We start from the raw sequence: 11,903 nt of genomic DNA, 5'->3' as shown, positions 1-11,903 counted from the left end.
CCCTTAAACCTGGAAAAGCACCCGGCGTAGACAACATTACACCGGAACTCCTTAAGGCTAATGTTGAATGGTGGGCCCCTGTGCTAGCTGCCCTATTTACCAGCATAGACCAATCGGCCACTATCCCTGAGGATTGGGGATTAGCAATCATCATCCCTTTATTCAAGAAAGGGAGCCGATCAGACCCGGCTAATTACAGGCCAATTAGCCTCCTAAGTATCATTAGCAAATTGTACGCTGCCCACCTATGCGGCAAATTAGTGGACTGGTTGGAACAAGACCACATTCTTTCAGAAGCACAGGCTGGTTTTAGGGCAAATCGGTCAATCTTAGACCAGGGCCTTGTTCTCCAACATCTTGCGGAGAAATATACATCAAGAAAAGGAGGTTCCCTATACGTGGCCTTTATAGATTTCAAATCTGCTTTTGATTTAATACCGAGGGACAGGCTCTGGGGAAAGCTAAGCGCCGCAAATATAAACAAACGCCTACTGTATCTCATCCACAGTCTATATGAAAATACACGGATTCGGGTAAGGTGTGACCGACAGGGCCACCTATCGAAGGAAATCCAAATCCATCAGGGGGTCAGGCAAGGGTGTGTCCTTGCGCCTACTTTATTTAACTTCTATATCAACTCGCTAGTAGGAAATATGGAGAAAGAAAATGCCCATCCCCCCAAATTGGCTGGTACGCCCCTCCCGGTCCTTTTATATGCGGATGACACAGTTCTAATTTCTTTTTCTTGTGTTGGATTAAGAAAACTTTTGAGATCTTTCACCAAATACTGCAGCATCGAACAATTAACAATTAACTACAACAAATCCAAAGTTATGGTGTTCTCCAAAAAAAGGAGGAGGCACAAATGGAGAATAGACAACCGCTTAATAGATCAGGTAGCAACCTTTAAATACCTGGGTGTAACCTTCCAGGAAAGGGGCTCCTGGCGCTTTCAGATTAATAATACTATTGCAAATGCAGAAAGATCTACCAAAGCGTTAATAAGATTCTTCTATGGGAAAGGAGGCCAGTACATACCGGCAGCCTCCCAGGTCTTTGCTGCCAAAATACTACCACAATTGTTATATGGATCCCAGATCTGCAGTTTTAAAAACCTTACTCTCCTAGAGGCATTTCAAACTAAGTTTTTCCGCTGCCTGCTGGGGATCCCCTCTTGCGTATCCAACATAGCAGTCCGTTTGGAGGTTGGGCAAATTCCGATCAGTACCCGGATATGGATATTGAAGATCCATTACTGGCTAAAGCTTATTTTCTTCCCGGTTGGGCTGGCACCTTTGACCTTATTGGATACCTACCAATCCAGATGGAAGGCTACACTGCTGGAAAAGCTTAAAGGCTTGGGGATCCCACAGCAGACCCTGATAGCCACAGGCTTCGAGAAAGCTAGGACCACAATTCGCCAGCGTATCTGGGATGTAGAATTACAATGCCACCTGAGTGAAATGATCAAACATCCTGCAATAAGGGACTATGGGAGAGGTTTTTCTCCAGCTAACTATCTGTCAGGTCTCCAGGTACCTAAATACAGACGGTCTTTTACCCTCGCCAGATTCAACGTTCTCCCTTCTGCCTTACTTCAGGGCAGATTTGAGGGTAAACCATACGCAGCGCGGGTCTGCCCCTGTGGCTCATTGGAGGTTGAGACTGCTGCACATGTACTGTTGCGTTGTCGTTTTTATGAGGACATACGTTCGACTTTTATTGCTCCTGTTTTGCGGAAGTCCGGGAAGGAGTCGGAACACCATGGTTTGGAACCGCTGCTAGAGGACAAGAATCCCAAGACTACATTAAATGTAGCCAAATTCTGTGCGGCTGCAATTAGTCGCAGGAAGCAAGTGGTATCCCATGGTGACCAAACCCCCAAGTGTTGATAGCAGGGGGCATGCTAATAATTAATTTTAATTTTTTAATTAATAATAATTAATTTTAATTTTTTAATTAATAATAATTAATTTTAATTTTTTATATTTAAATGCTTGTTATACTTATATTGCCCTTTGTATTTTATATATATATATTTTTTATGATCTGTGATGTTGTGTGTGTTGGCGCTGGTCTGTGACCGTATTAATAAAGTCAATTCAACATTGATGGTATCTAACACCATGGAAACTTTCATAAATGTATAAAAATGTGTCAAGTAATTGTTGGAGATGCGGAGACTCAGGAACATTCTACCATATGTGGTGGATATGTAGGAAAATACAGGTATTCTGGGAGAGTATACATGCAGAACTGCAAAAAATGCTAAAGATCTCTTTCAATAAAAAACCAGGGGCCTACCTCCTGGGAATAACAGATTTGGATATTCCACAAAAGAGGAAGGGTATCTTTTTATATGTGACGGCGGCAGCAAGAGTTTTGATCGCAGCAAAATGGAAGAGTAATGAAATCCCCTCTATACAAGATTGGATCCAAAAGCTGACAGAATATGCTGAATTAGATGGTTTATCAGAAAAAATAAAGAATAAATCAAAACAGGAATTTGTTTCTAAATGGGAGGTTTTCAAAGAATATCTGAAAAATAAATATAGTAGTTTAAATTCTGTTGCAGCATTCGAGGAACTTCAGTAATAGTTGCTAGGTAGATAGAAGAAATTAGATTTATTGAGAATAAGTTTAATTATGAAAAAAATGTGTATTGGCAATAAGTAATATGAATTTGAAATATGGAATAGACGGGAAGTTGGGTTTTTAGTGTTAAGACCAATAGATGTTTTATTGTTTGTCAAGAAAATTATGTGTCTATGGTTATTTTTGTAATTTGTGTGTGATTTGGTATTTGTGTTTTTTTTCTTGTTGTATAAATAAATATTAAAAAACAAACAAATTCTAATGTGAGTTTGTGTTAAGGAGGAGAAAGTGTGTAATAGCAGGAAAACCCAATCTGTTTAAAGCATCCTGGATTATTGTTTATAGAAGGTTTAATCAACCTTGTCTTAGTTTCCAAGCAAAGGATGGTACTTTGCTGATCTCACTTACATAAGCAAGGAAGGCTAATAACTAAACAATATGTCCTCTCATAGGGCCTACTGCCTCCTACAGTGATGATGCTTGTCATGTACTTTGCCACTGCATAGCTGTCTTTTTTTCTTATTAAAGGAATATGTGTACCCATCTTTTGAGGGGGCAGCTCGCTCAGGACTGTTAATGGCAAAAGAAGGCTTTAGCTCTTTGTCTCTGCAACAATCCCTTTCACAAATGTACACATACACAGTTAGACTGTACACAACTAAGCAGTTCAGCCATCCTTAGCTAGGGAAGGGCTATCACCTTTCCTGAGGTGGTGATTTGACTGCGAGAATGGCACTTTCCCAGTGGCTTATCTAGTTAACAATAATATATATTCCCCCCTCCCTTGAGCAGTGAGGCATTAGTCAGGCATCAGGGTGCCTGGCTTTCCTGTGGTTTATTACATAGAGGAAGCTGATAGTGATAGAAAGAAGGCAGAAGTATCCGGTTGCCAATTACTTTGGAAACCATTACAGAAGAAGATTTGAGGCCACCATGGATGACGGCTATGAGAATGAAGAGTATCAGAATGCCATTGTTTCAGAGAAACTGTCCCATGCTTCGGAAATGTCCTCGAAACATGGAGGAACAGGTAAACATTGACATTGGCTTCCTTTCCCCTAATTTCAGTTCCGTGGCTTCCTCATTTCTCCTGAGCTGATCATGTGCTCAAAGGAACAGACTCTACATTCCCAAAGCATAAGCTTTAGCAACACCATAGCCTCAAAATATTTGTGTAGGTCCCCTGACAGTTCCCAGCATGTACAATTGTCAAGTTGCGTAATGTAAGGGTGGCTACTGCTTCCTTCCTTCTGGGCTCTGCCTCACCTTTAGGTGGCCTCGCCAAGTAGCTCTGTCCAAGGCTGCATGGAGGAACAGATCTTGATACCAAGGTGCTAGCCAGCTCAAGAACAGCCTCTACAAAATTAAAGGGAGGGAGATCTAGTAACATCTCTCAAGAAAAATGGGTCTGTGTTTGGAAGAATGCCTCTATAGGTGCATTAACTAAAAATAAAAACTTGATAAAATATGTGAGGTGCGACGGAGGGAGAGCGACCATTGTATATGACAATAACAACCAGGGCTATGACTACACTGTAGACGAGGACATGCTGATGAGAAAACTACCAGAGAAAGAACTGGAAATAGAGCAAGGTGAGAAATATAGATTATAATTATATAGATTATATTAAGATGATCTGCCTCTTACATGTTAAAAAAAATGTAAACATGTCTAATGGAGTGTGCAATACTGAAAACAACAGTTTTTAAGTTGACTTATGCTCCTCAGAAATGTGGTGAGTATTAAATTATTGATAAAGGCAATTCCCTCCCTCCTTGTTCTTGTGTTCCTAAACAGGAGAGGGCAGATTTCAGCCCTAAGACATACCAATTGAAGACAGGAGTAAAACCTATGTTGGGGACAGACATATACTTAGACCACTTCCAGACTATTTTGCAGGTGGGAATTCAATTGAATTCCAGATGATCTGGAAACGACCTTAGACAGGATGAGTACATGCTCAGCCCAGGTATTTGTTTTCAAGGTGGTATAACTGAGCGCATATTCCTATCCCACAAAAATCCACTCTCTGTCCTCCTCAGTTACCTGCCTAATTTGAAGGTTGTGTCTTCGTGTGTGTGTGTGTGTGTGTGTGTGTGTGTCTCTGTGTGTGTGTTTGCTTTTGTTAAACAATTGGGAATCAGAAGCCCTTTGCCAATCTAATGCAAATAACAAACAGAGCCAACAGTAGACCCCAGTCTACCTTCTACCCATCCCTCAAGATCAAAATGTTAATGACAGAAAAACATAGAATATGGGCTGCCCTTTCAAGGAGCATCACATAAGTTGCCCTTGGAAATTATGGCCCAGGAGCTTTAGAGTTGCATGACCACCGTTCATATTTGAATGTACACAATGCAGATCTGGAAATGGTAGGATCTGCACTATTGTCTGTCTCAGGGTTTGACGGCATGGCACGCACAGTGTCTTCTACAGGGCTTGTGAAATTTCTCAGTGAATATCCCCTCAGAAATCCACGATTCATAAGATACTGTTTGCACTGGCTTGGCCTCTCCTACACTGAACACACTCCCTTAAAACATGCCCACATTTCATTGGGTGATAGGATGGACACCCTCTCTCCCTTCTATTCTGAGCCGAAGTGCAAATAACTTTTCTCTGTGAGCAAGGATGGTGGTGGCTGGTGTAGGTGCCTTTCTTCCATTGATGGGCCTGCACCATTTTTGTGTTTCTTTCTCTTTTTCCGCTCTTTTTTTAAGACATGGAACCATTTTGTATACTGCCCCACCCTATGGTGGCCATTTTGTGTTGTCCCACCTTCCTTACCCACGGCACATTCTCAAAATTCCAAATGTGTCCACTGGCCCCCAGAAGCTGGCAAACTCTGGTCTATATGGAATATAGTAGTGGGTATCAGTAAGCTTGCATGCCCCCAGTCTGTAGAGGGCAGGGATGACACTAACAGACAGTCAGGGAAAATCCACTTTGTGGTTTCCCATTAATCACCTAAGCTCCTTCCTTCTGCTCTCTCTCCTTCCTCCTGCACAAGGCAGCCATGAAACCTCCTCTCACAATGTAAACTTAGAATCCAAAGCCATCCTTCTGACAATGAATAACTGTAGGTACAGAACCTTTTGTTCTTTACCAAGGGGACATATTTTATTTTATTTTATTTTTAAAGCAATGCTGTTGATATGTGAATGAGATAGATGTTGGTTTGTGGGTTAGCTTCAGCTTCCAAGCCTTTCTTTTTTAAAAAAACAACGCACACCTCTGTTAAATACATTTGCACAATAAGCCAACCAACATTATTTTAGAAACTGATCATATGGGAATGATTGGAAAGGAGCTGCATGTGTTCCTATTGATAATCCTATTGATAATCTCCCAGATACTGTACAGATGCCTTTCCCTTGCCTAGTAGCCTGGCAATTGAAACAAGCTGTTCCTGCAGTAACTTTTGTGAATGTCTTCTCATTTCTTTCTAGCTCTGTTTGCATCCAGTTTTGGCAAATGGGACCGCCACAGGATAACCTTTTTCGTAATCTACCTTCTGACAATCTTTTCCCTGATAATGGCAAATGCTGCCTTTGTGATTGCATTTCTCAGATGTAAGTCCAGGTTTGAAGCTAATTGCTAGCTTGAGTCTGCATCCTCCATAGCAGGCCATGGGCAATGACTGCTCCAGGGCTGGATCCGCTGGGTTTGGGTTTGTGGGTTCACTGACTAAGTCTTACAGCAGTTGCAGAAAAGAACATGACATGGTCTGGCCTTCCTTTCAATATTAAAACTCCTGTCCCTTAGGGTTTCATAGATTTTCAGACCTCTGCAGACTTGTGGCAAGGCGTGACTTAGCTGCTGAAATTGTACCCAGGCATTCACTGTACTGTATAGGAGCCCTAATACTGAAGGCCTGTGGTTGGTTACAGTGATCTCTTAAACTTGATGGTGCCTTTCCAAGAGGACTGAGCTCTGCTCACCAGTTCTGTTCTTGAAGAAGAGCCATGGAGGAAACTAGCTCCCATCCTGCTATGTCAAAAACTGGCAAGGACCGGCAAGCACACGTGCATATGTTGAGCCTGGATTCCGATGCTTTAGAGTTGGGAAAAGTTCAGAAAAGGGCAACCAAAATGATCAAGAGGATGGAGTGACTCCCCTCTGCGGAAAGGCTGCAGCGCTTGGGACTTTTTAGCTTAGAGAAAAGGCAAGCGAGTGGTCACATGATAGACATTCATAGTATTATGCATGGCATGGACGAAGTGTGTAGAGAAAAATTGTTCTCCCTTTCTTATAACCCTAGAACTCCCGGATATCCAATGAAGTGGAATCGTGGAGGTTTCAGGACAGAGAGAAGAAAAAAGTACTTCATGTAGCACATAGTTTAACCATGGCATTCACGCCCAGTGGAGGCAATGGTGGCCCCCAACTTGGATGGCTTTAAAAGAGGATTGGACAAATTCATGGAGGACAAAGCTATCAATGGCTGCTTAGCATGATGGCTCTTATCTGCCTCTACAGTTGCTCAAAACCGCAGGACAGCAGGGAGGCTACTCTTGTGCTCCAATCCTGTTTGTGGGTTTTCTAAAGGCATCTAGTTGGCCACTGTGAGAATAGAGTACTGGACTAGATGGGCCATTGGTCCAGCAGGCTCGTCTTATGTTCTAATGTTATGTAATGCTCAAGCTACTGTATGAATCAATTAGCATCAGTCAGAATGCTAAAGAGTTTTTTTGCCAGTCCAGTAATAGTCTAAAGGCCACACTACCAATGGGGAAGACGCTGGTGGAGGCATTGTGTACTACAATATGGATAAACAGAAAAGACCTACAGGCCACATGTGTGCATTTGCTAAGTGTCCGTCTGTAGTGGTATATGGTGCCAGTCACAAAAACATCCTGTAAACAAAGAGGCATTCATTCTGTGCTGCATTATTTCACAAATCTGTGTATTGCAGGCTTTCCAATATGTGCATTCAAATGGCATGAATTCCAGGACAAATGCTACTACTACTCCAGAAAACAAGTCTTTTGGGAAAAGGCCAGGAGCACCTGCCAAGACTTGAGTGCAGATCTGGTGATTATAGATAGTGAAAAGGAACAGGTGAGTTTTCCCTGTGATGGACATATTGCACAAGAAGCTCCTCTTCTGCTTCCAGGAATGTTATGATTGCAACCTACCTTGAATCTTCCCAATCAGAACAATAAGGAGGACAGCACACAAAAACACCTGCTAGGTGTAACCTCATGGAAAGGTGTAGTTAAAGATCAGCTTGGGGAGCCCCGAATAACAGCTATTCCAATTAATTTTACTTTCTTCTCAAATGAAATTGTCTCTTTTATATTGCTAAAAAAGTTGGGTGCGACCCCCAAGTGGTAACAAGATTCCAGGGAGTTCCAGGCACCCACCCAGGGTCTGTGTTCCTTTGGAGAATTGAGAAATGGCAGAGACTTTAAGAAATATAGTTTATTTACCTACTTACACCTTCAGTCTGCATGTTGGGAGTCCCAATCTTACAACATGGTGATCTTAAGCAGGACTTGTTTCCCAGAGCCAGTGCAACACAGGAGTCAAAGACATCTCTCCCAGCCAGTCTTCAGCCAGCCTGCCCAAGATGGAACTCACTCTTTTTTCTTCCCCTTCTCCTTCCCAGCTCACCTTGCTCTGAAGACTCTCCTTTCCTGACACCTTAAGCACACACCCCATCACCATGGCAACCTCTGTGTGCCCAAGCCCAAGCCCAAGAATCCATTTTGAGCCATCAACAACTTTTGTCATGTTTTATACCCAGGTGAAGAGCTGGCTTGGAAAGGAAGTTTAGCCTGTTTTCCCCCACCGGCTTGCAATCTTCCCTTCAGTACTCTAAATAATCAAATTCCTACCATTTATTAATTTATAGGGTTTAGAGGAGGTCCCCCTCCACAAATCTATAACAATTTGTTTTTCATTATGATCAAACAAAAGTTTACTGCAGTAAAGAAAGTTAAATAAGAAAGCAGTGTCACATCCCTAAGACACTCTTCACATGGGCCAAACTTGTACTTTGGTTCTTTTGCATCAAATGTAAACAAACTAAACAAAAATGCCTCCTATTGAGGTGTCTTTGGTCCTCCTGGCAGAGGCTCTTTGAGGTCTCTCAAGCTGAGGTCTCTCTCTCCCAGATGTGCTTCTGGAGATTCTGCAGTACAAGTAAGGTGCTCCTTTCATACGACCTAAATGCTTTCACTCTCCAGTGATACTTATTTAAAATTCTAAAGCAGGACCTCCAAAATTGTACTGCTTGCTTCTACCTGCCCCCCAAAGGCCTTTGTTTCTCATATATTCCAGTGGCAAATGAAAAATGATCACAAAACCAACCAGTAAATGGTAGCACAACAGAACATTTAAAGCTGTCGGCTTAAATCCACAGTCATAAAAAGACATAACGTAAAAGGCAACCCTGGGAGCACTGGAGGGAATGAGGTCTTTAGTAATGTTTCTAGCTGTAACTGCTTTTAGATGTTTTCAATTGTAATTGTTTTTAGAATGCTTTAATTGTTTGCCTGTTTAGTTTTTGAAATGTTGTTATGTTTGCCACCCTGGGCTGCTTCAGGAGGAAGGCGGGATGTGGATTCAATAAATATATAAAAGAAGTAAATAAAGAAGTTCTTCTAATGTCAGCTTTCTATGTTCTAACTTGTTGCAAGAAGATACTGTTTTTTTCCGTGTATTGGACAAGGTTTTTTGACTCTAAAATCATGTCAAAAACTGGGGTCGTCCAATACATGGATAGTGGCATGTTGGGGGGGGGAGGAGAAGCGGCACGCCGCTGGTGGGAGTGCGGCTTCCCCCGATGCTGGAGCGAGTGGGGAGCGATCTGGGGGGGGGTTCCTGCCCACAGCTGCGTGGGGGGGGGAGAAGCTGTGCACCGCCAGCCAGCTCTTTGGCAGGAGAGCAACTTCCCCTGGTGCCACTGCGTGCGGGAAATGATCTAGGCAGTGTTGCCTGCCCGCAGCTGTGTGGGGTGAGAGGCTCAACAACTTTGGGCCATCTCCCCTCATTTTCTTAAAACTGAGTCCCCCCAAATGGGGGTGGGAAGTATTATACATGGGGGCGTCTTATAGATGGAAAAATACGGTAACCGTTTTGCAAGAGTTAAAATTCCCTGTCCCAAAGTTGGGGCTTGGAGACAAGAAATCTCTGGCTGTGTGAGCACATTCCTGTTTGCTTTGTATTCAGTTTGGGAAGCAGTGAACACGTGACGTTAGAAAAAATTCATATCTATCTTGTTGTTTCTTATGAAGCACCACGTGTCAATGTATCCACACCCCCCCATCCAAACCTTCTTCAATTTCAGTCGCGAAAAAGAACAACCTAGCTACGTTTTAAGTTGCCCATGTGAGGCCTGAAAGGACAAGAAAAACAAGAAGGCACCCCTCAGCATGCTAAGTGTGTGCTCTACTTCTTAGCTATGTGAACATATGATTTACTCATATTTGTGCATATGATTTACTCACATTTGTACAAATAAACGTGGGGTGTGGTCCCCAGTCCCACTGCTGGGAACACTGAGGAGCGGGTGAGGAGAAAATCCATCAATTCTCTATCTTTTTCTAGGATTTCCTCGTTTATAACATGAAAAAGAAGACCTCACAGTGGATTGGCTTAAGATACATGACAACAGAAATGGCGTGGAAGTGGGTGGACGGCACAAATGCCTCTTACACGTGAGCGCCGCTTTTCAGTCGATTTATCTCAGATCTCTCATGATGTTTCAAAAGCACAGCTGGCTAACCATGTTAAATGGGCAGTTTTGAGCTGAAAACTGCGATGTGCATTACTGTTTCTATCTGTGTTGGGGTAGCAGCACATCCGGGTTTTTAGTAAGTGGCCAAAAGAAAGCATTCAGTCAGAATTCACATCACTCCCTCTGTTTCTCGCCTCCCCCTCCAACCCCCGGGACCGTGTCACACGATGCCTTGTTATGGAATTCAGTATCTCATCACAAGACTTCAGAAAGTGAGGACTCATCCTCCTTGACCCCAAAAAGCTCAGCTCCCCTGGTCTCCCAGCCACATGCTACAACATTGTTGGGGTGTGGAGGTGAGCTTGGACTCCAACTTCGGTAATGTCACTGGTTATAGTAGTGGCAGCAAAGTTTGCAAGGGATTGGTTGTGCTCTGTCCAGAGCCGAGTGAGACCAGCTGGCTTGCCTTAGTTTGCGGCAGAAATTATAAAAAAAAAGCTGCTGCCTGGATTGTGCTGTTGCACTGGGTAAGGAAACAGCCCCTTTCCTATCTCAGCAAACATTTCTGGTAAATTATTATTAGTATTATTAATGAGTTTGTATTGAACTGCATTAACTCTTCATTGAACGGTTTGTTTTCTACTTGACTGATATGCCACTATGTTTTTTAGCTCTGGTTCTATGGATGGAAATACGGTCTCGTCTACTTTGTTGTTCAGCTTTGTTGTTGGGAGAGCAGCATGCAAATACTAAATCAAAATCAGCACCTGAAAGAAAAGCATCAGAAATGGCACCGAAAGGGCAAAGGGCATTTCTCGGTGGGTGGGGAAGGAGATGAGCATGTGAAGAGTAACCACACGTGACTAGAAAGAAGGAGGCGAGTGAGAACTGACAGTTTGGCAAGTTCATCACCAGGCAAATGTTTGCTTTTCTTTTTCTTTTTCAGACGATGGGGGCCTTCTGAACCGACTAGCAAAGCTGGCCGTAATCCAAAAGACTGTGTTGTCATGAAGAAAGGAGAGAACCATAAGTGGCGTAATGGCTCGTGCAACTCCACCAATCTGTTTATTTGTGAAAAGAGCATGCAGCTTGCCTGTGTCTGGCAGGCTTTTCATAATTCTCACTGAACAATCTTCTGTTTGGTATTGGTGTACATCCTCAGTCAGTTACAGAATGCTATGAACAAATGCTCTAGATCAGTTTATTGCTCTGGATCTGGTGTGGGTGTGTGCCCACTCATGAGAATCCTTCCAGAAGGGTACTCCAAATCACACAGCCATCTATTATTGCAGCAGCAACAGGCCACACAACAGAGACACAAACATGGAGCCCACACAGCCATGATCTCCTACATCCTACATAGGTGTGACTTTGCCCCAAAGGCAAAACGAGTCACATCAGAAAGGGCCATACTCTGAAACCAGCAGACTTCCAGGACACCCCAACACAGACCTCAAGGTGGCTATCCATGAACCAAAGGAGGAAAACTTCATCATGAACTTGCTGAATGAACACTTATCAGGAAATTCAAGTGTATTTCATCTGGTCTGCATTAAGATCATGGGGTTTGAACCCTCTACAGATGTTCATTAGCCAATAAATAGCAGGATGTTGACCTCAGCG

General features: G+C 43.0%; 1 protein-coding gene across 3 annotated transcripts; it reads left to right on the top strand.

Moving 5' to 3' along the window:
• Positions 1-3,474: 3,474 nt before the first annotated feature.
• On the top strand, positions 3,475-11,900 carry LOC308471910 (low affinity immunoglobulin epsilon Fc receptor-like). 3 transcript variants are annotated; one of them, XM_080996216.1, is made up of 6 exons: positions 3,531-3,625; positions 4,116-4,188; positions 6,046-6,168; positions 7,512-7,657; positions 10,151-10,260; positions 11,227-11,900. In XM_080996216.1, exons 1-6 carry the CDS (start codon positions 3,533-3,535, stop codon positions 11,405-11,407), a joined length of 726 nt encoding a protein of 241 aa, XP_080852342.1. In that variant the 5' UTR covers positions 3,531-3,532; the 3' UTR covers positions 11,408-11,900. The 3 variants fall into 3 exon arrangements, with proteins under 3 accessions (XP_080852343.1, XP_080852344.1, XP_080852342.1); XM_080996217.1 differs by lacking the exon at positions 4,116-4,188 and having other exon boundaries at positions 3,475-3,625; XM_080996218.1 differs by lacking the exons at positions 4,116-4,188; positions 6,046-6,168 and having other exon boundaries at positions 3,509-3,625.
• The last annotated feature ends 3 nt before the right edge of the window (positions 11,901-11,903 follow it).

Source organism: Podarcis pityusensis, assembly GCF_964106645.2.
Source record: "Podarcis pityusensis genome assembly, chromosome: 2".
NCBI lineage: Eukaryota > Metazoa > Chordata > Lepidosauria > Squamata > Lacertidae > Podarcis > Podarcis pityusensis.
Note: the sequence above shows the minus strand (reverse complement) of the source record. Positions and strands in the feature narration are given on the sequence as shown.